The sequence below is a fragment of the Harpia harpyja genome, chromosome 16 (genome assembly GCF_026419915.1).
Source record: "Harpia harpyja isolate bHarHar1 chromosome 16, bHarHar1 primary haplotype, whole genome shotgun sequence".
In the NCBI taxonomy this organism is placed as follows: domain Eukaryota; kingdom Metazoa; phylum Chordata; class Aves; order Accipitriformes; family Accipitridae; genus Harpia; species Harpia harpyja.
In genome coordinates, this window is record NC_068955.1 from 31575339 (window position 1) to 31603335 (window position 27997).

The 27997-nt window shown below is 51.7% G+C and overlaps 3 protein-coding genes across 12 annotated transcripts in view; 1 reads left to right on the plus strand and 2 right to left on the minus strand.

Annotated features, from left to right (window-relative positions):
- RAB3IL1 (RAB3A interacting protein like 1) overlaps nt 1-13203 on the minus strand; it is a 31985-nt gene extending 18782 nt beyond the window's left edge. For 2 of the 9 annotated variants that reach the window (XM_052811740.1, XM_052811739.1), the window contains exons 1-2: nt 13113-13203; nt 12377-12622 (exon numbers count right to left, since the gene is read on the minus strand). In XM_052811740.1, the coding sequence (XP_052667700.1) occupies nt 12377-12381 (5 nt within the window). In that variant the 5' untranslated portion in view covers nt 12382-12622; nt 13113-13203. Of the gene's footprint in view, nt 1-1695; nt 2275-12376; nt 12623-13112 lie in introns of those variants that run through there. The other 7 variants (XR_008238796.1, XM_052811736.1, XM_052811741.1 and 4 more) reach the window with 5 other exon arrangements.
- Nucleotides 8529-21594, plus strand: BEST1 (bestrophin 1). Of its 2 annotated transcripts, XM_052811729.1 has the most exons (10): nt 8530-9139; nt 11502-11661; nt 12616-12710; nt 13119-13352; nt 14424-14578; nt 15678-15755; nt 17330-17482; nt 17987-18067; nt 18928-19079; nt 19437-21594. In XM_052811729.1, the coding sequence occupies exons 2-10, from the start codon at nt 11510-11512 to the stop codon at nt 20635-20637; spliced, it is 2301 nt and encodes a 766-aa protein (XP_052667689.1). In that variant the 5' UTR covers nt 8530-9139; nt 11502-11509; the 3' UTR covers nt 20638-21594. The 2 variants fall into 2 exon arrangements, with proteins under 2 accessions (XP_052667690.1, XP_052667689.1); XM_052811730.1 differs by lacking the exon at nt 17987-18067 and having other exon boundaries at nt 8529-9139.
- A 572-nt stretch (nt 21595-22166) lies between these two features.
- FTH1 (ferritin heavy chain 1) lies at nt 22167-26963 on the minus strand. Its single transcript, XM_052811747.1, has 4 exons — nt 26732-26963; nt 24628-24774; nt 23515-23640; nt 22167-22506 (listed from the first exon to the last, which is right to left on the minus strand). Exons 1-4 carry the CDS (start codon nt 26840-26842, stop codon nt 22342-22344), a joined length of 549 nt encoding a protein of 182 aa, XP_052667707.1. The 5' UTR covers nt 26843-26963; the 3' UTR covers nt 22167-22341.
- Between the last annotated feature and the right edge of the window lie 1034 nt (nt 26964-27997).

Below are 27997 nucleotides of genomic sequence, written 5' to 3' on the forward strand. Positions count from 1 at the left end.
GGGCGCGCCTGCGCACTGCCGTCCCGCCGGCCGCTGAGGAGAAGGGCGGGAAGCCATGGCGGGCGGTTTCTGTCGCCCGTCGTCGCCTGTCGCCCGTTGTCGCCGTGTCCCGGGAGCGGCCAGTACCGGGTGCCGGAGCCCAGCCCGGCTCCTTCGCGGCCTTGAGGCCGTGCAGGCCTCTTCGTGGGCCGCCCGGAGCCGCTCCGGCGGGTGGTGTTGCGCTGGGGTCGGCGTCCCGTCCCCTTGGCGGTGTAATGGTTTTATTAGCCTCACGGTACTTTGTGTTTTCCTTAGAGTTGCGGTTGCCCGAGCTGGAAATCACGCCGGTCTCCCGTCTCAGCAATAAAACCAGGAACGTTTCCAGACCTATGATTCAGTGGAAGAGTTTGCAAGCCTTCTAAAAGGCCTAAGGGGATAGGCATGAGAAACACAAACCTCAGAATCGCTGTCAGCGTCCTGGTTTGGGGCTCCTGACTCACGATCTCTGAGATGTTCTCTGCTGGGGTGAGTGAGAAGCCTTCCTACAAAGCGGAGGTTGTGGAGAGGCAACCCCTGCCGCAATGCTGGTACAAGGGAAGCAGCTGCATGCAAGTGGATGTCACTAGGATTTACAGCCTGCAGAGCTGGAGGGGCCCTGGGAGAAGGTGTGTGCTCAGCCAGGGATTCGGACTGGTACCAGCAGCCGATAACACCCTTACGCTCCCTGTTAACACATCATCCCTCCCTGGCACGGAGCATGTCCTCAGACTCCTGCTGAGACAGCTCTGTGGGCTCAGTGGGGAAGCCTGGGATGTGAAGAAATGATAATATACAGGAAGGTGAAAAGATGGGGTAACCTGGCTGGGGGCAAGAAAGGCCTGTGCTTCTTAGTGGTGGGCAACAGTGGGACTGGACCAGGATTTTTAAACGTGGCATTCAGGGAAAGCACTGGGCTTTCCATACCCTTACATGAATGAGACAAGTCGGTCTCATTGTTACTGAGCTTTGAACTTTGGATGCTGTGGCTCCAATATTTAGCTAGCTCATCCTTCCACTCACTGTCTCCAGGAGGCTGAGGGAGCCGGGCAGCTCTCCCAGTAGATGAGAGCAGTCATGTGGCCGCACTGATTTACATCCTCTCTGCAAAGCAGTGGGAACACACCGTTCTCTGTCCACCCGTTCTCCTCCGCCCTGCATCACCACCTGTGTGTGGAGGAGCCCCTTTGCCCAGGGCATACTCATCCTGAAAGGTTTTTCCTCGCTTGCTCTGCTCTGCTAGCACAGAGGGGCAAAAAGGGTCAGCGCCAGGGGATTCCTGGGGCATTGGGAAATGACCAATCCACTCCACAGCCCACCACTGAAATCAAGAGGAGCTACAGTTCTAGGAATTTCACCCTCTCACTGGGGCATTACCTACAGGCAGAGGGACAACTGCCACTGTGGGGTTCCCACCTCCCCAACAAGTGCTCCAGGGAGCGCACAGCACATTGTCCCTGTCCCTGGGAGCATGTCTGCCTGCTGGGAACAAAATGGACAAAACATTCCTGCCGGGACCCCAGTCCCACAGCAGATCCCACAACCACCTCTGGATTGACAGCACTGCAATTTTGGTGACAGTGCCTCCATGGGACCAAAACCCGCCCCTGCCCTCGCAGGCCACCCTCAGAGCATGTCTTCCAGATCCGTCCTTCCCCCACGTTTCCCATCGCATCCTACCTTGCCATTGCCCTGGGCTTTCCTCCAGGCAGCGGTATCCCCTCCGAGCCTTCGCACACAGGGGCAGCTGACCCGCTGGTCTCAGCTGCCCCATCCTCTGCCTCGCTGCCAGACACAACGCCAAAGGCAGGCAAGTTAGACATGGTGATCCTTGTATCCACGGCAGAGCGCCGCTGTAGATACTACACAGGGAGCAATTCCCTGTTCCAGCTTCTCCTGGGTGTCGGTGTCACCTACAGCCCTGCCCTGCCTCATGGCCAGGCTCCACGGTGACAACAGAGGCTAACCCCATGCTCCGAAGTCTCGGAGCGAAGTGTCTGAGAGGTTTGTGTTGATGGCTATAACCTTTGTTATCTTCAGGGAACTTTTGGGAGGAGGGGAAAGATCTTCAGCTTTGCAAGGCAGCACCAGAAGTAATTAGTCTTTGTAATTATTAACTCCCAAGGCCTGGCTGGCAGGGACGGAGGGTCCTCAGATTAGAAAGCTAGAACTTCCAGGATCCAACAAAGGCAGGAAGAAAGAGAACTGATAATGCAGACAGGAAGCATTAAAAGAGGATGTGTTGGGGATGCTGAATCCCAGCCGCTTGCAAAAATAACATGTTGCAAGGTGAGAGTGGCATGTGCTCCCCCTCGCTCCCAGCCCCAAAGGACAAGCAGAGCTATTGAGGAAGCCTGGACAGACCCTGAGATTTCTCCATAACCAGGTGAATGGGCTGGCCCAGCAGAGCAAAACTCGGCACGTATCACTCCCAAGCTGAGGGTTATCATGCAAGCTGCCTTGAGGCAGGAAAAGCTGCTGCCTTCTCCATGCCCTTTGCACAAGGCTAGCTGTCCTCCAGGCAGTGTTGTGAAGTGTCCCAAAGTGTCCAGCCCAGCAGCTGGTGAGACACAGACCCAGCTCCCACCTCTGGTTTAAAAAGACAACAAACCACCAGACAACCTTAAAGTCTAGTGCAGTTGGAAGCTCTAACCCAGCACCCTCATCTCACACCATGGAAGTACCTTGCTCTCTCCCACATTATTTCCCATTTACATTTCATGGAAGCTGAAAAAATCACTAACCTCTGGGTAATGAAGTGTCATAAAATCCACTTTGCCTCCTGCAAGTTTCCCACCGTGGTACATACCTGTTGTGAAGGCCCTGACATGGTACCTCCCCACTGCCACAGGCATTTTTAGTCACCTTTTTTCCCCCCATATCTTCCCCAGTTCCACCGCCTCTGCTCTGTCACTCGTACCCACTCACCCCCCTGGTTCTCACATCCCTCCTGCAGATCCACCTTGCCAAGCTACTGACCTCCCTGACTCCTCACCTTTTGTTTCTCATCCTCTCATCTCCTCCAGGCAAAGCATCATCTTGCTAATGCTTTCTATGACTTCTTGAGAGTCAGGTCCCCTCAGGTCCCTTGCTCCCCACAGCTCTTTCACAAAGGAAAGGACCCCCCCAAGCCTTCCTCTGGGTTTCTCAGACGCAGGGATACACTTGTGGCACCCCATTGGGTCCTCTGACCCAGCTCCGCATCTGAACACCTCCTCCAGCACGCCGAGCGGTCCTCTGTCAGTCCCTCCACACCATCCCCCGGTGACGTCCTCTCAGCCCAGGCTACGTGGAGGCAGACACTAATGCACATGTACTGAGCAACCACCAGAGCAAAGCAGGGGCTCCCTTTTGGTGGGATCTGTTTCTGGTGGTCCTAACTGCCTCCTGTAGACAGCAAGTTCTCTGCCTCCATATCATCCCGATCCTTCATATTCCCTCCCGGAGTGCCCACACCTTCCTCTGAATGGGTCACAAATGAAGAGCAGGACTCAAAATCCTGAGTTTGGGTCAAACAAAGTGCAAGACCAAAAGCAGAGCAAAAGCAGCTCTCAGGTAGGACACCCTGCCCAGTACAGATGCTTCCCATTCACGGGAGAGGGCTGAAGCCTCCTCTGGGTTGCCTTGTCTGCTCATGGATTCAGATCCTACTACAAGTTAAAAAAAAAACAAAACAAAACAAAAAGAAAAAAAAAAACAGACACAGGCTGGGAAGGGAAGGAGAAACAGGGATTATCTTAGAGCTTGGAAAGCAGGACTACACCCCTGACCCAGCAAACCCAGACCGGATGTTATTGCCATGAAAATGAGAATGAAAACAAATGGCCTAAAACTCCAGGCTTCATCCACCCACTCGCTCCCCTCCCTCTCGCCTGTCTCGGCCAGCTGTGCAGCATGTTTTCTCAACTGGCTGGAAGGGCTTCAGCAAGGGCCCTCTGGGATCTCTGGGTCTAAGATCTCCGATTTCATGGAGATTGATCACCCAAGAAAGTGCAGCCCCTGTTCCAGGGCAACAAGGTGAAAAGACTGAAAAAGCATAATGCTCAGCTCCTGACTGAGAGCCAGAAGAGCAGAGCTGGGGGCTAGCCTGGGGCAGCAGTGCTGTATTGCTCAGATGGATGCTGCTAAGAGCAGTCGCATCGTGGCACTGAGCAGAGACGCACCAGAGACGCTGCTGGTCCCGCTGGTCCTCAGCTGCAGACAGCTGACAGAGAGCAACCTCACGCTCGGCAGCATCATTCAAAGGAAGGGTTCAGCCTGAGCCCAGGGGAAGAGACACCAGATGGAAAAGGAGGAAGAGAAGCTGGGAAACCCAGAGAGAAAGGAGGACTGTCCCTCAGCTTTTTAGGAAGGTTTTTCTTTCTGCTGGCTGATTTGGTTGCTGTTTATCCAACCAGAAACTTCTCAGTCCTGCATCCTTCCCACGACATCTGCAAGGAGGCAGCAGGCAGTCCCTAGAAATGACGTGATGGACCAACACGTTTGGTCCTCCCTTTGGAATGTAATCCCCCACCATTGTGGCTAAGGCAGGAAAAGGGGGACCTCACTAAGGACTCTCCCCTCCTTTTCATGTCTGTACAAACCAAACTGTGCAACATCAGAGGAAGAGGGGGAGATTTGTCCCCCTCCAGGCCCCTGAAAAATAAAATGCAGAGGGTCAGACAGAGATTGGCACTCAGATTTGCAGGGAGATACAGAGCTTGGCACTGAAACCACAAAGCAATACAGAGATGTCGTGCTTGTATATTGCTGATCTCTCCTGGGCAAAGACATACCTAGATGTGTCAGGGAGTGATGGCAAAAAAAGGCTATGAGGTACAGTCAGTCTGTCCACGTACTGAGCATTTGTCCAGGATTCCCAGACATCTTGCAGCTTGGTCCGTGCCATCCCAAATGCCTGCTTATACACACATATGCCAACTCCGCCTCACAGGCAGTAGGGAGCCTAGTGCTACCAGATGGCTCTTGGTTTGCCACAGAGCTGGAAAAAAAAAAAACCCAAAGACACTTGTAAAAAGCAGCAGGGCTGGCAGGGACGTGGCTTCTTCCACTAGAGCAGCAAGTTACCCCCTCCCTATGTCAGAACAGCACATAGTCCTCGAAGAAAGAAATTACCACACTGAGCTCGAGTGCTACGCAGGGGGCAGGCATCACCCTTAGTGTGCCCCCAACTCTCAGGGCCCCCCCCAGGATGGCGCAGAATCCGTGATGAATTCTGCAACATAAGGGAAAGAAGTCTGGGCGTCCTCACAAAAGCACTGAGGGTCACTGCATCCTCTTCAAACATTCACGGCCAGCTCAAACCTCAGAGTAAATCCTGTCTGTGCAAAACAGCACCTCCTGAGATACTTTCCACTTTTTTTTTTCTTTTTTTTTTTTTTTATTACACCAGATTCCAGGGAAGAATGTCTGTTTGAGAGACACCCCTGATGCCAGCTGCCTCTGTGTCTGTCTCAGCACTGAAACTGGAGAAGGGAAAAGGATTTCTCAAGCTTTGGCACCCACAGTGTACTTCTGAGAAAAGCACTTGTTATTCTATGGGAGACAGCAAGGAGGGCACGGTGCCTTTCCCAGACAGCTGCAGCTAACCCAGCACAGAGAGTGGCCCTTCGGGGTTCCCAAAGCGGGAATTCACTTCCCATCACAGTAACTCAATCTCTGCATCTGTAAAATGGAGAAAATGAGAATGATTCCAGGGCTGTGAGACTGAGGATGGACGTCAGCACCTCCTTGCTTCCTCCTCTGCTTTTGTGCAAGGCAGGCTTTCGGACCAGCATCTTCCTCAAGGCCTGCAAGGATTGAGGCCACAGGGGACATGAAAAGAGATCCAAGCAGCGCTGCCACGCTGGTAGCCCCTCAGTTATTTACTTTCATATTAAATTCCACAAATATTTCATGCTGTCCTAACAGCAACTGTGAACCACAGGAGCTGCCAGCTGACCTGCTCTCAGAGGAGGGCAGCAGAGTCCCCCAGATGCCAGCACATCCTCCCACAAAGAGCAGGACACTCGAGGTTTTGCTGTTTCATGTTAGAGTCCCCAAGAGCACCCAAAACACTCCCGACAGCTCCAGCAAATGTCTCAGCTGAACCATTTTTGTCCCTCTGCCACATGTGGGGATGAGGGCTCAGGCACTGAGACCCTCAAGAACTGTCTCAGCTTGCCTGTCCACTAATTCCTTCTCTCTGGATACCTCCCCAACGGGGAGGACCAAACCGTGGAGCTGTGCCTTTGCGTGGACCACCTTGCCTTCAGAGGGGGTCCACCCCTGTGCTCTCCCAGCTCTTACCCCCATTCACAGAGCTCTTTGGTGTTTCAAGACATTGTCACGATCCTGAATCACTTGGGGACTCTGTCCCAGCCCTGTGATCCTGGCCATAAAAAGGGCCTTTTGGGAGCAGCCACAACCTAGGAGCAAAGTTTCAGGGACCTCATAGCAAGGCCAGCCCCAAAACACAGCAGATAACACAGTAAGTACACCTCTGAGGGACAAGACTGTCCCAGAGCCTCAGCAAAACCGGGGCACACCACCTCCTGTCCCAGACAGATGCCACTTACACAGGGGCAGCTACACCAGGGTCTGAAACAGCACCGCTGCCTGCCCAGGGCAAGGCTTCAGAAAGGGAGGACAGCTGGGGTGTTTTGGTCCTGGTGGATGCTGCTCTTTCCTCCTGAGCTAGCAGGTGCTGCTCATGACAATAGGCACAAAGCTACGTGCTCCATTAGTCAGTATGATGAGTTTGCTGTGGTTGGGCCAGCGAGGCAACCCCCTACTCACTTGCCTCTGGCCGCTGCTGAGAGCCCTTATCTAGCTCCACACCTCGAATGTGAGCCTCTCCCAGTGGCCCTCCATGTGCCCCTGCTTCTCCTGCCAGGTCCTTATCTCACACGGCAGAACCACCATGCTGCCTGTTCTCTTCTGCATTGCCCTCCCACCTGCCCAGAGAAAGTCACCCCTGGTAGGGGGGCTGCAGGGCCAGGGAGCTGCAGCACACCCAGGGATGCAGAGTCTTCATGCGGGAAGGACTCTGGTAAGGCCAAGCGCTCCAGGTCCATCCCTTCCCCCTGTAATTATACCTGTTCTCCTAACACATAGTGTGGCAGCCTCCCAATTGCACAGCCAGGTGTTGTAACTTACTCCCACCAGATGTGTGCCCATGTCCTTCTGCACATCACGCAATCCAATACAGAGCAGCTTCTACCCAGAGACTAGCAGAAGTCAGGAGATCTCCTTGGTTTTCGTGCCGGGTAGAAGAAGCGAGGATTGTTCCCTCCATTTTTGTCGAAAAGGAATCAGGACCAGAGGTAATCCAACACACTACAGCCCACACCAGAATTAAAACCTCAGATGCTGGCACTGAGTCCCATGTTTTAAACGATCATCTCCCCACCGTTGACAGAAATTCCCAGGACTGCCCCAGAAACCCCACATTAGACAAATGCCAGGCAGCGCCTGCTTCAGAGAAGCAGTGACACAACACCCTCCCCTTGTCTAGGCTCAGCCACACAGGAAAGAGAAACCTACAGTTTGGACAAAATTAATCCCCGCTGCTGATGCTAAACAAGTGTCAAAGACACAGGCACATAGACCAGCACAAGAGAAAGTAGGTTATTACAAGAACTAGCTCTTCATTTAATTTCGTTGGAGACTTTTCTGCCTGCTAGCTAGAAAGAGCAGTGAAAAAACACACGTGGCAACCCCACAGAGCCTCACCAAGGAGTCTTGGTCTGCAGCTGCTCTTACCTGCAGGGATCAGACCTGTGCTCCCCCTCCACAGTGGCCCACAGCCGGCTAAACGATGGAGGGTCGGAGCACACTTATTTAGTTGGGCCCAGGTGGTGAGACAGGGGTACAGCTTGGCTTAAGGCTCAGAGCAGCTCCTTGTCTCCAGGTCACTGAATGTTGTAGCAGCTCAGCAAGAGCTGAATGGAGGAAATATAGGTGTTTAGGGGACAGATGCTACTACCTTGGACAACAGAAACAACTTCCCAAGGGATTGAGCAGAAAGGAGATGGAAAGACACGGGGGTCCTCCTGACGAGCTGTGGGCTATGCAAAGTCCTGTGCCTACGGGCACAGGGTTGCTGCCCAGGAGCCTGCTGACAGCGAAGGGTGCATGCCACAGCAAGACTAATTTGGTAAGGAAGGATCTTGATTCAGAGCCTCATGGAAGGGGAATGTCTTAAAAGACTTGACAGGAGAGATTGCCAGAGATGGTGGAAGAAAGAGAAGGATGGTCACAATTGCGAGGGACAACTTGGGAGCAGAAAAGGGACTGAGGACCCTGGAGAGACAGAGGCAACGAGTTCTCTGGCTTGGTGGAGGCTTGAGGACAAAGGCAAGGACCGGTGTTTCCCAAGGTGGCGTGCAAGAAAGAGCAGTGACAGCCTCCGAGCGCTGCTGGAGAAGCAAGTGGAAAAGAAAGTGAACACTTGGAAAGAGTCTTGGGGAGCCAGTGGCAGAGTGGAAGTCCCCAGCATCCAAACTACAGCTAGAAGAGATGGCAAACTCATCCAGGGACAGAAGAGATGGTGAGAGAAACATCTGCTGAGAGCCAGGCAGAGCACGGGCCAGGTCTTTCACTGAGCTAAGGAGCTAGGAGTTTCCCCAGGGAAGAGAGGGCTGCGCAGTCCCCAAGGGTGACACATTTTACAGCCTTTGTGGAAAATTCCAGCCCTACTTAATCTCCTGGGGCTCCTGTAAGATTGTGACACAGAGAAAGGGACCAAACAGGAAAGAATTAGAGGAAAAATGCCTCTCTTCTGGCAGCCACCATGGCTGTGCCAGGAGTTAGCAGCAGCAGTTGCGGAGCAGCCAGCCCTGCCTCCCCCTCCTCCGGCCGCCTCTATAAACACGCAGGGCTTACTCAGAAGATTAGAAGGGAACAGGGCAAAAGACAACAGAGTCTCTTTTGTAATGAGGAAGGATTATGGCATCAAGTGACCGGCTGCAGCTCCCAAGTGGGTTTCAGGCTCCTTAGCACACCGTGTCTGTCAGGTTCAATCCCCCCATGAGCCAAGGGGGCACAAGGAGGCGGGCTGTGGCGTGGGCCACAAAGGACCCAGCAAGGACACGTGCGGGACCAAACCTCCACAGCCTCCAGCCCAGCTCAGGACCCCATGACTGTAAGTATCTAGTCCTCCCAAAAGCAGATAGATCCCTTCAAAGATCTATCTTCCTGCCTATCCGTGACCTCCTCTCACTCCATCTGTCCGCTGTACCCGCTTGCTCTCCGTCTTTGCGATAGCTGCTCGTGTCTGTTTGCCGTCGCACGTGGCGGGTAATGCACCTGACGCAGGCTTGCTGTTGCAGAATCTTGCTTGCTGCTGCAGAATCTTGCTTGCTGCGGACTCCCACAGTCTGATTAGTGTCAGTCGACCTTCAGGTGCAATGGTTAGTCCGGACGGATCAGGTAGGCGGATGCAGGCAGCGGATCCCTGGGGAACGGGCTGTGCCGGCACGGCGCAGGGCATGGCTCTTTCTCCCCATACCGACTCCGGTGTGCCAGTGCCGGTGCTGCGGCGAGTCGCCTCCCACCACGTACCTCAACCCCAAGTGGTATTTGGAGTGTGCCAGCTGCCGAGCGACATCCCGGGGCAGTCCCGCACAAGCTGGCAGGTGGGCAGGGAAGTGCCTTAACTATTCAGGGCTGGAGGAAAAAGCACTGGGAAAAGCCCAAGATCCTGTGCCGGAGCAGAACTGCATAGAGGTGCATGACATCCATTATTTACAAGGGCAAGAGCTGAAGTTTTCCATCTTTGGTAAAGAGTGAATCTGTATTTGAATTATGCAACAAAGAGTCTCCCTGAGTACTTTCAAGACCCAAAGCATAGAGAAAACAGCCAGCGCTCTGTAAGCAGCCCCCAACAAATTTATGGTTGTTTGCATACATTTCTCATCTTTATACTCCCTGTGTGTGCAGTCTCTAGGGCAGTTAAAAACCACTCTTCTAGGTCCTGTGCACTGGCCAGAAATACATATGGAAACGGCATGCATGTACACGAGGCTCTAGTGAAAGGTGCGTTTGTGCAGCTGGGGAGCCCTTGACAGGGCAGGTGCCAGCTCTGCTCCTCCGATATAACCTGTGAGAGGGGACCTGGGGAGAGTTATGACAGGGAAACCCAAGGGAGGAGCAGCACGGAAAAGCCAAAGCCAGGACAAACATGCTATTTGGTTGAAGTAGCCAACAAAAGAGAGTTTGCTGTTTTTCTTCACAGCACTAGCTCACTGAGACCTGAGTTGTCCCCACCTAACTGTAGATCTTTCACTGAGATGCTTAAATGAGGAGCATGTACACTAACTAACCTGCCTTCAGCTGCTGCTACAGAGCAGTAAGGTCTGAATTGTCCCTTGAAGCGCTGGTTTGTCCCCATTGTTCAGGGAAAAGCCCAAGGCCCCATAACTATTAACGTTATTACCTCTGTTAGATAGTAATGTCTGTCTAACATCCTGGTAACATATTTTGATTTAGAAATAGCAATAGTTTTCACATTGGATAATTATTTATGGACCAAGGGACCATTGACTTATCTGCTTGGCATGGATTACAGTGGTTTGGATTTTTCTTCACAAATGTAGGTTTATATGAATATGAGTCTGATTATCAAATGATGATAAGGAATCACTTATCCAGGGTTAGACTAGAAGTGCAATGGGGATGCTGCGTGATTGGGAAGCATTTCATGAGCCTGAATGCCTTTTTACATCCAGCGTGATTTATTGTGCAACGTATGGTTGAAGGAGAGAGGAGGTAGAATTGCTGGAATTTGTGCTCTGCGAGCCTGGACAAACTCCATCCCTCAGTTCTCTAACAAGGAGTGCTGTTCTGCCTGCAGGACTAGGACCAGCACAGTCCAGATATGGCCCTCAGCCCAAATTTAAAGACAGCTATACTTGCTGGGCAAGTGCTACAAAAAACTGACAGATCTCCAGAGGTACCTTCATCTGGATCTCGGGTTTTTGTTTTCCTTTGCATTTCTTTTTTTTTTGCTAGCAGTATTCCAGGAAGACACTTCCTGACAAGCAGATTTACAGAAACAATGTATTTGAAGCAAATACTACAAGAAAAAAAAATATAGTAAGCAACTTCGGAGTTTGTGACCCTGAGAATTAATCATAAACAACTGTTCTGTGGAAGGGAGTGGCACATGCGCTCTGTCCCGTCCGACCAACCAGCCCCACTTGAATTCTGATAAACAAACACTAGAAACTAAGGGCTCCACCAGAAAGTATATTCTCTATCACTGTAACCAGCTCACATACAACTCAAGGCAGGAAAAAGATGGCAAGCTCATGAAATTGCTTGCCTACCATAAATTTCCTCCTGGTTCTCTATGTCACTGACTTCATCTTACCTGTCTTTGTTTCTTTCTCCCTTCCTTCCTTCCATCTTGCTTGCTTGCTGGGACACTTGAGGTGTCCCTGTCTCCTCCCTCTGTGCAAGCTTGCTGGCAGCTTCAACATCTGCTCATTTTGTGTCTCCACTAGGATCTGTGATGACAGTGACATACACCAACCGTGTAGCTGACGCCCGCCTAGGCACCTTCTCACAGCTCCTGCTCCAATGGAAAGGAAGTATCTACAAACTTCTCTACTCCGAGTTCCTTATTTTCATCTCTCTCTACTTCACCATCAGTCTTGTCTACAGGTAAGCATCCTTACACTCCGACACTAACACAGCCCCTCACTCTCAGCCTGACCTGGAGCAGGACAACTGAGCGATGAAGTATTGGGACAGTGGTCCTGGCGAAGAGGAGCTGGCCAGCCACTCACCAGCCACAGGAGGAAAAGAACTGCTCCAGTATGGCTTAGCAGCTGACAAATCTCCTTTTTCTGTCCTGGGAAGGAACACAGTTTCTCTTCCCTGAGATGAAGAGTTGCATTTGATGATTACCGACAGAAGAATAGTGTGTAGATCAGTGGAGACCAAGGCTGAACTAATACTGGAGATGTCTCACAGTGGGGAGCTTTAGGAGGGAGTTTCCCTTCTTACACAACCAGCAATACCTTGGGTACATTTTTGAGAGCAGACATCAGCTCTGGGACCACAGATCTGGGATAAGGCAACTGTATTCTGTGGCTGGTCTGGTTTTGGTGAGCAAAGACAGGGAGCTCCCCTAGCTGGTTCAATCACAGATGCAGCATGGAGGTAGGAAAGCAGCTCTAAGAGACAGGAACCATAGAGGTAGGAAAGCAGTTCTAAGAAAGAGGCAGGGACTCACCTAAGAGCAGAGCTTGGACTGACATTTTGCAGGATATTAAGTGGTGCACATCCAAGCTCGTGTCAAACCTTTGATACCACATAGCACTCTCCTGAGTGAGAAAAATAGAGGTAGTCCCTGACATCAGACTGCATCACTTACCACATGCTCTCTGCCAGTGACCACTTCCAGCTGCTTTGGACTGGTCAGCAGGGTATTTTGGGGAGGTGGGCTGATGTCCCAGGCACACGAGGGCTGTTTGCTCGCATCATCCCCAGACTGATGGCGTGGCAGTGTCGTGACTACCCATCCTTGGCTTCCCTTGCCAGACTCCTATCCCAGCAGGCCCAACAAGGCACCGAGTCTTCTTTGAGGCTGATGCTTCTCTTTCTCCCTTTTAGGCTGATCCTGAGCGAGAGCCAAAGGCTGATGTTTGAGAAGCTGGCGCTTTACTGCAACAGCTATGCTGAGCTAATCCCCGTGTCCTTTGTGCTGGGTAAGGAGCTCTGTTTGGGAACACACAGGGAAGGGAAAGGGAGAGCATTTCTTCTCCCTGGTTTGATATAGCTCTGCAGGCAGGCAAGATTCACTGAGCAGATCCCTGCCTTTGTAAAACTCCTCAAGCAGAATACATCATGCCATGTTGCAGCTGTGAGGTATGCCCCCAGCACACAGCTTGCACTGGCCAGATGTACTAGCATGTTCTGGGTTCTGCCAGGAGGGCAGGGACAAAGTAGCACCAAATAAACTGTGAAACCCAGACTCCAACTTCAGCATGGAGATCTGAATTGCCCTCCAGGCATGCTTGCACCCATACCTGTATGCGCAGTACCAGAATTCCTACATATAAGCATTTACATCTCCCACTTCTTTAGGACAGCTAATTTGCTCGGCTCACCTCTAGGTTTCTACGTGGCTCTGGTGGTGTCCCGCTGGTGGGCTCAATATGAGAGCATCCCATGGCCTGACCGGATCATGAACTTGGTCTCCTGCAACGTAGATGGGGAGGATGAATACGGGCGGCTCCTGCGTCGCACCCTCATGCGCTACAGCAACCTGTGCAGCGTGCTGATCTTGCGCTCAGTCAGCACTGCTGTCTACAAGCGCTTCCCCAGCATGGAGCATGTCGTGAGGGCAGGTCAGTACTGGTACTGCCTTCTGCACAGCTCTGGCACCAAGCAGGCAGCAGCACCTTCCTGCTGGTTTTGGGGCAAAGAGGCTTGGAAAGGGCCACATGCCCTCCAGACTGGAGATGGGGTAGTGCTGCGATGGGCTCAACTGATGTCTGCAGCGGGTGCTAAGCATCTGCTCATGCCCTAGCTCTGCTCTTCTGAAATAATCAACTGTTTCTGTTTCCCCATTGCACAGCGTGCTTGTTCCTACTAGTGGCTGGAAGGCTTGTTTGAAAGATGAAGGATCTCTGCCCAAATTTTTTACATAAGGAGAGTGTTGAGATCCTGTTTGTGAATGCAGATATGCTGCAGGCCACAGGGCAGCCCTGGCTGATCAGATTAGGGTAACTGTGGTGCAGTGATTTCACTGGGAGCTGCTTGCCCCGCAGTGAAAGTGTGCATGGGAAGAGAAGAGCTCTCTGTAGTAAATGACCCGGTGCATAGATCTATAGCAGAGCACGAGCAGACCCCTGCCAAGTGGTCATGTTTGTCCTCCCTCAGGGCAACAGTTTTCCACTGGGCAGGTGGGAATTGGAGCCTCAGACTTCCAACCTTAACTGCTGGGCACCCTGAATCCTGTCTGAAGATGCTCCTCAAGGTACAACATTTCCCAGTCTGCCCAAAGGGAGATGTCTGCACCTGCCCTAGTCAGCTGGGTTCCCTTTGCAATCCAGAGAGAGAAACAGGCACTTCTAGGACACAAGTTATCCCATTCTCAACAAATGTCTATGTACACCAGGCAATTGCACCCTCAGCAGTACTTTATCTCCCTGCTGACTGTGATCTGGTCAGATACACTGCAGACATCCAAAGTGAAATGAGGAAAGCCTGCCTTTCACACTTCCATAACTCACTGTTTTAACAAGACTACTTGTCCTTCTATGTGTCTCCCAAAGGCTGAGTGCCTGCGTCTTTCCTGTGATTTTTAAGGAGAGCTAGGGTGACCACCTGAGATTTACATGTTTTCACTCCAGACCAGGTCAATTCCTTTCTGCCCTCTATGGCCGTCCCTCTCCCATCTACTCTTTTCCACCCAGGCCTCATGACACCAGAAGAGCACAAGAAGTTTGAGAGCCTGAATTCCCCCCACAACAAGTTTTGGATCCCATGTGTGTGGTTCTCCAATCTGGCCGTGAAGGCAAGGAACGAGGGAAGGATCCGGGACAGCGTGCTGCTCCAAGGCATCCTGAATGTGAGTGACAGAGGCAACAGGCAACTGCTTGAGATCCTCATCCAGTCCTCTAGGTGGAACTACAGGGATTTCCAGAGTCAGGCAAGGAACAGGAATGTGAGGTAGGACAGTGAGCCAAGCCCATCCCTGGGGATATTACATTAACTTTGATGGGAAATGCTCCCACTGCCACTCTCCAGCTTGTGACAGAACAGAGGTTTTTCATGGCCTGCTGACATGGTAGCAATGTCACGTATATTAGAGGTGAGGGGAATGTGACATCTTTCTCAAATGTGGGACTGGGAGGAACCATGGGACTCACATCTAGGTGTGGTAATGGGAGACACCCACGTAGCAGGTCCTTGATCAGCTTTCCTCCAGCCTTCACACACTCCAGAGCAGCCAACGACAGTGGCCAGTGGAGGTCTCTAGGATACAGATGAAAAGCCACAAGGAAGCACAAGGAAACATGTATCTGAAAGAGACCGGGAGAGGTCAAAAGCATCCCCAACAATGAAGGTCCCTGTAGAAAACTTCACTATTGAAAACTCTTAGATAGTCCTGGGAAGCAGGCCATGCTCCACACGCAAGACCTGGCAATGCTCCCTGCCCAGCTGCAGAGAAAAAAGGTCCAGAGCAGCTCATCATTCCTGGTATTCATGTGCAGAGAAAGTCACATTGTCTCTGTTGCCTGGAATGACATTCATCTGCCCAGAGAGAAAGATCTCCCCCTGGGCTATTTATCTAGACTCACTATATAGTCAGGAGAGAGAAATGGATGCTCCTGAGACATTCTTTGCCTAACCTGTTGGCTGCTCATTTTGTGAGGAGAGAAACTCTGCTATGAAGTGAGCTAGGAAGGGATCTTGGGCTCAGACGGAGACACCCAGGCAGCAAGGAGCTCCTCCAGGGCAAGCGTGAGACCCTGCTGGTGGTCCGCTGGGGTAAGGCTGGGCACCAAGGGAGCAGGAGTCCTTGCTGAGCCCCCCCCTTCCAGAGGAGGTGTGAGCAGGAGGGAATGGGCTGGAGCAATGAAGGCCAATGGGGCCGGAGAGGCTCAGCGTCCCCAGCAAGGAGATGCAAAGTTACGCTGACAGGCCGTTCCTTTTCCCCACTGCAGGAGCTCAACACCTTGCGCAGCCAGTGCGGGCGACTCTATGGGTATGACTGGATCAGCATCCCCCTGGTCTACACTCAGGTGAGAAGGGATCCCCCCCACCTATTGCTCCACTGCCTGCCTGAGCACGCTGCCCCACGCTACAAGGGGCACCCCCATTTACACCCACACCTGACCCACCCATGGACCACGCTGACGTGAGATACGCTTGGACCCCTCATCCCCACCTACACGCGTCGGCTCTCTCACATACGTAGCTCAGCAGCGCACACCCAGCCTTATTTCCCTCACTCGGACACAGCCACCTCTACAGAAACACCCACTGTCCAGGGGTAAGTAACCACGATGTGTGCCACACGGGTGCACGGAAAACACAAGATACACACAGACCCACTCCCTGCACCACCTTGCAGGGAGCACGTCCCTGAAACAGTTCCTTCCTACTCAGCAGAGTTGAGATCTGTCTGCCAGCAAAGCTGCTCCAGCAGGCAGGGCAGCTCTGATGGAGTTGTTCCATGTGTGTGAGAGAGCTGTGTGCCTGTACTCAGCTGTTTAATAGCTCTCTTGATGCAAACCCGGACAGACACTTCGGCACCAACTTGCTCCTTTGTCTCATCCAATCCAGCTGCTCAGATAACACTAATGCACTCCACCGTGAAACGGGAACTGCTTCCGTTCATGCAGCCCTGAAGGTTAATGGGAAACATGTTGGGGAACTATATTCTTGCACAGACCAGTGTCCTGCACTCTAGGAACAAAAGCAGCATCATAGCATGTCTTTGCCCCCTCTGCAGTACACAACCTGTTTTTTCATAGGTGCCCATCCACAATGCAAAAAATCTGTCATTCCAGGCACTCTCTATCCTGCCCATCATGAAACAGCCCTGCACTGTTCACTGCAAGGAACTGCATGGCTGTCTCAAGAGTCTTGTGATGCTGGGTGTTTGTTTTTATCCCCCTTGCTTGTTGCATCAAGAGACCACGCAAGAGTCTCAGCTGCTTTTAATTTGAAAAAGGGGAAGTTTCCAGTCCCGTGATTACAGAGAAAAGCACAAAGCTCATTGTAGCCTGAAATCCGGGCAAGCAAGCAGGCAAACATAAAAAAGGCCCAGCATGAAGACCAGGAAGGAAAGAGCTAGTTCAGAGCTGGCAGCACTGCCAGGGCTTCCCTCCCTGACTTGGAAGCAGGCTGCCAGCATGGACTGAGCCATGAGGGGCTCGGGACAGCTTTCAGGAGAGGCAAGGACAAGAATGAAAAAAGCTTACAGCACCCCTTACTTTGGCAGCAGAACAACCATGCAGCCATGTGTCAGTTGTTTAAGCTCTTTCCATCCAGGATGTCATGTGCTTTCTTCTGCCACTATCCTTCTGTGACGCCTACACGGATGTCATTCCAGGAACAGCGTGGAATGAAATACAGTATATGTAAGAGCTAAAGGGCAAAGGGCATATTTAAAGCTTTCTGCAGTGGAAATGCATCTTCCTGCAAAAGCCTGTCATAACTGAATCCAAGGCTTTCAAAAGGTTACAGAGCCAGTAGCTCTGCAGCAGCTTGCCACTCTTTGGAGTTGTGTGGGATGGAACTGAAGAGAGATGCTGGGAAAGCAAGCTGGGAACTCAAACTCCTCTGGTGTGTCCTCTGGCATCTTTCCCAGGTGGTGACCGTGGCTGTTTACAGCTTCTTCCTGGCCTGTCTGATCGGGCGGCAGTTCCTGGATCCAGAAAAAGCATATCCTGGCCATGAACTAGATCTCTTCGTGCCTGTCTTTACGTTTTTGCAGTTCTTCTTCTATGCTGGCTGGTTAAAGGTAAGTCCAAGAAAATATGTCTGGAGCTGGAATCCAACCCAGCTACGGGTTTTTCCCAGTGTGTGCTCACCAGGGACCCAGCTGTGTTCTCTGGCCTATGGGCGACATGCCAGGGGCTGGCAGACAAACGGGAAGCCAACAGGGACTGAGTATTGCCAAGACCTTCTCAGTTTCTGAGTGTCTCACCCTGGGATCAGCTCCAGCTTTCCTAAGCTTTGGTCCTGACTAGTTTGGGGAAAAAGAGAGGCAGTAGGCTATACTTTACCTGCAGGGGTGGTCTGCAGCTGCAGGAGGGCTGTGTGAGCAAGGGGCAGTTATCTGTGTGTACCAACCTCTCCCAGCCGCTGGCAAGCCTCCATTTTTAACCCACCCCTTTCTGGGAGGAACAGCATTGCTCCGAATTCAGGGGACGCCACGCTTGACTCTGCCACACAGGTCTTCTCCCTGCAGGGAAAGGGGCAGGTATGACCATGATGACCTTTGCTATGCGCTCTCCACATGCAGGTGGCCGAGCAACTCATCAACCCTTTTGGGGAGGACGATGATGACTTTGAAACCAACTGGCTCATCGACAGGAACCTGCAGGTAAAGTGAAGGCAGGATCCTCCAGATGAGCCTGACCTGCAGAGGAACAGCGAGGCAGGACTGCACCCGAGGGTTTAGCAAGCCCCATCAGCGCAGTCACAAAGTTCTCCTGCAACCCCTCTGCTGCCTACCTGCCATGCCTGCAATGGAGCGGAGAAGCAGTCCCTAGTGCCCTTGTGCTTTCCTGAGGTGTCGGTGGCTGCACGTTAAGGGGCCCAGGATCTCCAGAGGGAGACGGCTAGGAGAGCAGGAGGAGAGCATAAGGCCTCCCAAGAAATACGAGGGTGAAGGGGGCCAGCTCAGTGTTCCCCCTCAGCAGCCAAGGAGGCACCCCAGGCTCCAGGAAGAATGTGGGGGCAAGAACTGTGCCGGGAAGACCCCCCCCACGCCAGGGAAGACAGGGCTTTTGGCGTATCTTTGTACACAGAGACCGATTGCAGCTTTAGTCCACGCTCTGGCACACACGATGGATCCAGACTGTTCATTTCACACCCTTGCTACCTTTGAATGACACATCATTCTTGCCTCTCCCTGGCTTTTCCACCCTGTGTCTGTATCTAGAACTGCCTCCTCTGCTTTCTTCCATGCAATAACTCCTCACCTTCCCTTCCTAACACGGAGCCCTTCTGTCCTAGTGAGCATATTGCTTTCCTGTCTCCTTCAGCATCACTTTCCTTCCAATTAATTAAATCTCTCCGTGTGAGAAACAACCCAAGTGGCAGAAAAGCACATAGCAAACCCAGCCACTTGGCTCGCTTCCATGCTACGTTGCTTCTTCCTGCCCTGCATTCCTTTGTCCACCGATAATAGGCACACGTAATGCTGCTCACCCCATATGACATTTCTGCTGTCCCCTGCAGGTCTCCCTTATGGCAGTGGATGAGATGCATCAGGATTTACCCATTCTGGAGAAGGACCTGTACTGGAATGAGCCCGATCCCCAGCCACCCTACACGGCAGCCACTGCTGAGTACAAGCGCCCATCGTTCCTTGGCTCAACTTTTGATATCAGGTGAGTGCAGCCACAGGGTGTCAGAACAGTCAGGTCTTGTGCAGGATATTATACTTGAGGGGTAAGAGGTAGCAGTAATCTCTTTCTCTATAGTCTGTGAAATCTTGCCCTAAGATACTTTTAGGCTTAACCAGAGACAATAGCCAACATCCTCCGCAGAAAAGGATGCCTTCGACCTCTTTCCCCCCTCCCCTCTACTATGAGCATCCCTATTGCGGGGGGCCTAACACATATCTAACGGCAGTACAGGAAGAGAGAGGCTTGTCGCTGGCAGCAGCATTCCCTGTGCTGCCAGCCTCTCCACCAGAAACCACCTCCTTTTGTGGCTGTGTAACAGCCCATTTTGCCTTTCCCCAGCATGCAGAAAGAAGAGATGGAGTTCCAGCCCTTGGAGCAAATTAAAGAGAATGAGGAGGCCAACCACTCCACACCGTTACTGGGACACCTGGGCCGCCTCCTCGGCGTCCAGTCACCGAGTTTCTCCAGGTCCTCTTCCCGGATGAACCTGCTGCGCCGGCGAGGAGACCCCACATCCCCCTTCTCCCATTATACATACCAAGACGTGGGCAAGTCTGCAAGCCCTTGCAGCATCAATCAGCCAAGGGGAGACTCCAGCTCACAGGAGCAGTGGGACAGCGAAGATGGAAAACTAAGGGAGTTTGACGCCTTCATGTCAACCCCATTTTATGAGAGACCTGGTTTCTACAGCGCTCCACAGACACCGATCAGCTCTATCCCCATGATTTTCCCTTCTAGACGCCAAGGCCGCAAGAAGCCTCCTGCACTCTCCAGCATCGCTGCATGCTCGACTTCTCTTCGGGACGTCATCGTCAACTCCTCACCTTCCAGGGTCAGCGATACGTATAAGAGCCAGAGCTCCATTGGATCAGGTGCAAAGGAAACATTTATTTGGCCAACAGATCGGAGCAAAGGTCCTGACTCACTGGTTGCAACAGCAGAAGAAGAAAAGAGCAACTCTAACAGTAAAAGCAGAGAAGCTACCACCACAGGAAGTCCGGGAGCTCAGTCCACAGCATCACAGAGCCCTAAATTCCCCTTCTTAGCAGAGTCCCCAGACCACGAGAAGCAGGGTAGCTTCAAGAGTCTGAAGAGCTCGAAAGCTTCCCACCCACCCTGGCTATCCCTGGAGAACACAGCATCAGCCACTCCCAATTCTGAGCACTCAAGTGCGTTTCACACCCCCAGTAACAAAACCCCCGGAGGCAGTGCCTCCCTCTGCTTCTCATTCACTCCTGTAACATCTCCAGCCCTGGAGAGATCCCACATGGGGAACATGGGCCCTGATGCTCACAGCCTAAGTTTAGAAGATGCAGCCAGCGCTCCAGACCAGCATCCAGCAGAAGTTTCCAGGAACACGAGAGAGACTGAAAATGGAAGCACCAATACTCCCCCTACAAAAGAGCCAAGAAGAGCAGAGAGTCCATCCCCCAATGACTCTGGCATCTCTCTAGCCGAAGGTGACTACGTGGGGCTGATGGAGGTCATCATGGAGACCAGTGAAAGCACATGTGAAGAGCAGATAGAGCAGTACAGCTAGAGGAGACCGAGGCATACGCAGTTCTGTTGAGATACTTGCCATATTAGTGATATTGCAGTGTCTTTACACCTGGCCACGCTGGCACTCACCCAAACAAGGGCAGTGCAGCCAAACCACCTAGGGCTGCAACACGCAGCTAGAGCCCAGCCTAGGCTAAAGCCAGCACTAATGACACACTGCTACTGGCTCCAGGTACAGTAGCAGGCACAACTTCAGTGTTGCCATAATAACAAAACAAAACCCCCTCTGCATTTGTAGCAAAAGAACAAGACTTTGAGGGTTGAGCATTACAGACACCTAACAGCAGAACAATAGCTCAGCAGGTAGCAGCCTCAAGAGCCTGGAGCGCAGGCACAGCCCAAACCAGAAGAGGAATATAGTTAATCAGGATACCTCCCCCCTCCTCGTCACAGCAAGAATCGGAACTTGAGCTTCCCGTTCACATTTGTCACAAGACCCATCACAAGTCTCAGGCAGGACTTGCACTACTGACAAGATACTCCAGGGAAAGTAAGGGACTGAAGCAAGTCATGTATTTGTGATGCAGACCCACAGTGCTTCTTGGAAGTCAGGTCTAGCTGGTGTTTTCCAGTACTGGAAAAGTAACGGGATAAGGCAGGGCAAGTGCCCACTAGAACAGGTGGCTGCAGCCAACGGTATTTGCCCAGCACATTGCTTCCTTTTGAAGTTCCGCTCACATCTGCCACTGATTTGACAGCACTCAGAGAAGCAGCCATCTGGATGTTAGCAGACACCATACAGCTATGAGTTTTTACTGTCTTCCCTAAGAAAATAAAAGCAAGGCTGAAGTCCAGGACCACCTGTTTTGTTTCCTCATTTTAGTTTCCATGCAATGATAGGAAACCCTGTAAGTTTTCCTACTTCTGTCTTTAGAAACAGCTGCAAATCTCCCATATCACAGGGGGCACATGGCAAATTTACTCTACTTCCCACATCCCTTCCAATGCCTTCACAACAGCTGCCTACCCTCTCTGCCTTCCAAATACAGCTGCTAGACCTAGGCAGGTGTCACCACCACCCGCTGCAACACCCAACAGTGTCCTTGAGGCAGTTCCAGCAGCACTGCTGTTTCAGTCCAGCCTGATTACAGTACACGGCTCTAAAGTCTTGATTCATAGTACACTTTCTCCGCACACAAGTGTAGTGCCATTTGTTAGACAGGCATGATGCCTAGTGAGGTACTAGCCCTCCTCCCCCTTCAGTACCCTCATCTAAATTCACAGGGACCAATTCAGGAAGCCCAGATACTCAAGCCTTCCTTTCCTTGCACATTCATTACAGCAACAGCTTCTGTCGCAGTGGCATTTAAAACACAACTTCAGTCACTGAGCAATTCCTGCAGAGGATCTCACTGGATTGGGGAAAAAAAAAAAAGCAAGTAAAACCTGATCCCTCTAATATATTTGTTCATCCATGGCCAACTTAAGATGACTGTCACAACAATGATTATGGAGCACAATCCTGCAAGTACAGGCCTCTCACTCCTGAGAGAAACAGAAAAAGCCAACTTGAACCAAGTCACTTTATTGGATGGAGGGCAATACACAAAACACAAGAGAAAAGAAGGGTGATATTTGGTACAGAGTACGAGAACTGTTTATCTATCTAGCTGAAGATGCATGCATGGCTGGACAGTAAAGTAGGAGTCCCACTGAAACCCACAGGGTGGCTCGTGGCAAGACTTCAGCTCTCATTGTCACTGTCCCCTAGGGTGTGCTTGTCAAAGAGGTACTCTGCCATGCCATATTTTGGTGCCCCCATCTTCCGCAGGTTGGTCACATGGTCACCCAGCTCTTTGATGGATTTCACCTGTTCATCCAGGTAGTGAGTCTCAATGAAGTCACACAACTGAAAGGGAGACAAGAGAGTTTAAATTTAGGCCTGAGCACAGCTTACCCTGCTGAAGCAGCATCTGAAATCCTACCACCCTCTCTAAGGAAAGGAAAAGATAAGGAACAACAGTGTCAAAGCTGCAGAAGATACCCAAGAGGAAGAAGCCTTTAGTTTTGCCTCAACAATGCCAGAAAAAGACCAAAGTGAGGCAGGCTTATCTAGGCACACTTGCTCCAGAACCCCACAGTACAATGTCAACTCACAAAGTCCCCTCTCTTCCTCACTAGGAGAAGCAACAGGAAAGTTTCTGAACATATTCAGAAGCCCCCACTGCACAGCACTTGAATTCACGACCGTGAGGACTTAAATCTCTAGAATGGTCCAGCTATGTTCTTTTTAAAAAAGTCCCTCCAACTTATGCAAGACACTTCCAAGAGTACTTTGATTCAGACACATGCTAATCTCTTCCTGATACTAAGAAGTTTCAGTCCAGCCTTGCCAATAACTTCCATCTGTGAAGAAACCTGTATTTTCAGACACTGTATTCTGAAGTGTCAGGGCTTTTAATATTCAGAAGTGACTCCAAAATCTTATGACAAAGGCCTTACAGGCATCTATTGGTTTAAAGTTAGAACTCATCCCCCACAGGAACGAGCATTCTCCGTAGAGCTTAATACATTTCTTCTCTTCAAAATGCTGTTCACAGGAGTGCTCTCTGCTCCCAAGAGCAACAGAAGGGTTTGAACAAAGCAACGCACCCACTGTTCTGTAAGGCAGGCCTCAGCCACCCTAACGCACTGCAAGTGGTTCTCCTGGAAAAAGATGGCAATAACCCTACCAAACAGCTAAGGTACAGGCTGACACCTGGGCCCTTCCCTTTGGAAAGGCTGCACCACTAGTTCACACCCTTTCTTTACCTTTAGGAATGGCAGAGACACACAACTTGCCCCTAAACCCACGCAATTAGACACATACAAGCCCCCTCGTTGCACAGCTACGTTCTCGGCTTCAGTATCCACTTACATGTGGGTCATTCTTTTCAGTTGCCAATTTGTGCAGTTCTAACAGTGACTGGTTCACATTCTTCTCCAGGTGCAGGGCACACTCCATTGCAGTCAGTCCATTCTCCCAGTCATCACGATCTGGCTTCTAGAAGGGGAAAGCACACAACCATATTTTCTGTAAGTACCCACAGACCATTAGGGAGCAAAGTCTTTTATATCAGTCTCGAAGCCTGTTTACACCAAGTCCAGGCATTTAGATACTTTCTAAAGTTTGGCGGACACACAGCACACTCAGAACAGAACTGAATGCATGCTCCAAGTCCCAGACCTGTCCCTATTCTGTAGGTTCTCCTCATGGCATGTTCTCTGAGGTCTTGTAGGCAAAACAGCTAACAGAGCTACTGTCTTCCTCCTCCCATTATAACCTAATCGCTTAAACATCTGCCTATGTAAGTAGGCACCGGGCACAATTTCAGAAATGAAGCAGTAAGAAGGCACCAGTACAAGCCAGTCTAGTCTTCAGCTCAGACTGCCTACCATAGAGTCTGGAGTTTACAAGTACTCAGACTTACTAGTAAGCAAGGGAATTCTTAGATGCCCATCACTTACTTTGCTGCTTTCCCCACGAAGAGCATTAAACTGGCCCTACGACATTGCTTACTTTCTGCTGTTCTGAATAATCTAATTAAAGTAACTTCAAGAAAACAGTGCTATGAAATCTTGTAGTGAGCCATAATAAGCAATTGGAAACTTGAGATTTCATATTGCCATGGCAAGCGAGCCAAGAGTTCTCTACAAAACAGTTAGAGAGAACACTCTTGCCATTAAATTTAAGGTAGATGAACCTGTTGCGTTCTAGTTACTCGCAAACCACCTAGGGCTAGGCATCTTCTTCTTACACTGGAAGTACTTTTTATTAGTCGATCAGCACAAATTATCAAATTACTATGCATCTCTAGATTTTGGGCGGAGTGCCACGCACAGATCACAGCAATGCAGTATGCCTATCTACTGTCAGATGCTGCTCCTTCTGGGAGAGGATGCACAGCAAAATTCATCCCCTTCCAGCTTGGAGGCAGACCACAAGTCTAGTTCTGCATTAGATAGGACAACCCACAGCTCCACTCCTCACCTTGATGTCCTGCAAGAAGATGCGTCCACCCCTCTGATTCTGTAGCTTCATCAGTTTCTCAGCATGCTCACGTTCCTCATGGGACTGATGCAGGAAGTACTTGGCAAAGTTTTTCAGAGCCACATCATCACGGTCAAAGTAGTAGGACTGAAAAATAAGAATTCATATGCTCAAAACCCCAAGCCTCACTCCAGCAGCCACACAAAGCCAAGTCCACACCGTGACTTCAGATATGTCTCCTATCAGCCCTGCTTCAAGATGGCTGGAGTCCAAGCTAAGACTAGCAGTAGCACTGACAACAGCAAGGCAGTGCGGCAAAACTCTTCCCTTAGTAGCAAGTTAGATTTTCCTGACTGGGATTAAATTTTAACCTGTATCCCTACAATGAACACCAGTGACACTAATAAGTGGTATTTGTGGTTCAGTTCTGAAGATACACAAAAAACCCCCCACCCCACAAACATACCTGTTCTTCTGAGCACCATTCAAATGCCTTAAGCACAACTGACTTGAAAAGCCTTTTTCAAGAAGTCTTCCCTGCTCCCTTTGTTTGCCTGAGTTTGTTTACAACGATCACAAGTCAAGGTTCTAACTTGCAGTACCAGTTAAGGGTGGCCAAGAACTTTAAGGTACTTCTGCAATAAAGCTCCCATGCTTCCCTAGGCTTATCAGGGATTAGACTGAGAAGTACACCTCCTACTTTTGGAAAAAACCAAAAAATTAGTATCACATTTAAAAAACAAAAGATAAACTGAACTAAAATACATATTCAACAGCAAATACAAGATCATTTTTTCTGAAAGCCAAAAAAACTGTAACAGCAGTTAGAAGCCATCACACAGCTTGTTTGTTCTTTGGTCAGAGCCATTAGACAGGATTCAATGGGAAGCTTTGTATCAACTGCCAGTTATTTACCAGACAAACTACTACAGAATTCTCTGCTCTTAAACCAGCAGCTTGGAGGTTCAAGGCTAGACACTGGTGCTTGTGTATCACTATCATCCACCAACATAATTACATTTAACTCATAGGTGAGGTTCAGACCATCATAGTAACACAGAAGCAAGCTGTACAGTTCTACACCTCCATGCCACAACACACTACAGCGTCACTAGAACGTCTCAAGTTACCTGCACGTCTAAAGCACCAAGATTCCTGCACAGAGGTCAGAGCTGCTGTTTGGACCAAAGTTACTCATCTCAGCTACGGCTAAAATGGGAGTCTCATGCCAAGCAAGACATGTTAAGCACAGTGCCAAGAAACCACGGATTCCTACCGATTCGCTTCACCAGCTACGAACGAAAAACCTTGCCTCAGAGACAAGAGCCTCTGTGGGAAAGGTGCCAACCGCTTCGTTAGTCAACTCCTGTTATCCAGCCCAGCCCCAAGGGCAGAGCCGCTTGGAAGCTGCTGAGCTGTGCTGATAACGAGTCCGCCAAGGGCAACAGATAGAGAGCGGTTAACGTGTAACTGAAGTTCGCCGCCGAGATAAAGGCCTCACCTACCGAAAACAAGCGGCCGCCCCACCCCCAGGGGATGGCCGAGAACGCCCCGGAGGAGGAGGAGGAAAAGGAGGAGGAGAGCGGCTGCGCCCGCAGGCACCGCCCGGCACTCGGAACCCCCCCCCCCCCGCCTCGCCCCCTCCCCGCAAGCCGGTGAGGGAGCTCGGCCGGAGTGCGTGGGGCGCCCAGGCCGGTCCCTCGTAGAGCCCGAACCGGGGATGGAGCAGCGCCAACGAACTCCCCTTTTCGTGGGGAGCGCACCCGGGACCGGCAGCCCCCACAGCCCCCGCTACGCCTTTACCCCTCGCGAGAGCCTTCCCTCATCCCACCGCCCCCCCCACCTTCCTCAGGCAGGCCCCACACAGAAGCTGCGACACTTCTTCCCCCACCCCGGCAGGGCCCAAACACAGGGCGGGCCCCGGTCCCTCTCGTGGGGGGGGGAGAAGCCACACCGGGTGGGCCCCCCCCACACCTGAACACAAGCGTTCCCGGGTGGGCCTGAAGCACCCCCCCCCCCCCGCCACCAGCAGGCCCCACACCTCTCCCCTCCCTTTATCCCCACAGCGGACAAGCCCCAGAGCAGACCCCCCCGCCCCACTCACCATGCTGAGGTACACGTAGGAGGCGTAAAGCTCCAGGTTGATCTGGCGGTTGATGGCGGCTTCGCAATCCTGGTGGTAGTTCTGGCGCACCTGGGAAGGGGGGGCTGCCATGGCGCTGCCTTAAGGGGTGAATCGGTGGGTACGACGGCGGGGAGGGGGGTGCTAGTAGTAGTAGTAGCGTGGGGGGTGGCGGGCCCGAGCGCGGCCGGTTCCGTCCAAGCACTGTTGACGCAGGAACCCGCTCCGCTCAGCCGCACCGACGCGCTCTGACCGAAAGGCCGCTCCGCGCCCGCCATTTTATAGTGCCGCAGCGTCACCGCGCGCGGCCCCGCCCACCCCCTCCCTCGCCAAAGCCGACGGGGCGGGGCTTCCCGCCGCGCTTCTGCTAGCCCAGCGTGACTCAGCACCCCCACCGCCACCCCCGCCCCCTTGTGGGCGGGGCCCGCGCGTGTCTCCGCCCCCTTCCCCACAGCCGCGGTCTGGCTGCGGCTGCCACTATGGCCGCCGGTCAGGGCTGCCTTTGGGGGGACACACCGACCCTTCCACCCCAAAACTGCCAAACCTCCCGCCTCCAGGTGTAGCCGACCCCCGTCCCAACCTAAATCTGGAGGCCGGGGGTGTCTCTTCGCCAGAGCGTGGGGCTCCCGACCCCACAGGGAGGGAGCAGGCCTGGGGTGGAGGCCCAGAGAGCGAAGCGCCTCGTGGCCCTGCGGGCACCGAGACGTGTTCGTTCAACGAAAAACTGCGTAGAGCTTTTAAACCTTAACAGTAAGCGTTCGAGCTGCTTAATTAATACAGCGTTGGGAAAGAAGGAATTCACGCCATGGTGGATGGGGTTTTTTCTCATTTCACTTACTATAAAAGTGGTAATTGGGACTGGAAACCAGTATAAAAAGGGTTTTTTCTCATTTCACTTACTATGAAAGTGGTAATTGGGACTGGAAACCAGTATAAAAGCTCAGCTGGTTGTCAATGGTAGCTGCCGGCTCTGGCTTGCCACTCCAGTAAAGCAGGGGGTAACTCGGTGGTGAGACCTGGTGGGTTTTCAGACTTCCTTCTTTCAGTGACCTGGCCCTCCTTTAGATTCTGCCTCAAAAATGCTCCTAAGAAATGCAAGAAACAATTAAATAAAGGGCAAAATCCTTGTTTAGCCTGATGAGCCAACCAAGCACGAACAGACAAACACAGCTGAACAGTACCATCGCTCTTCAAAGTTGCTCCAAGTTATTAACAGGCACCTGCAGCGATGGCTCTTGGTATTTGCTA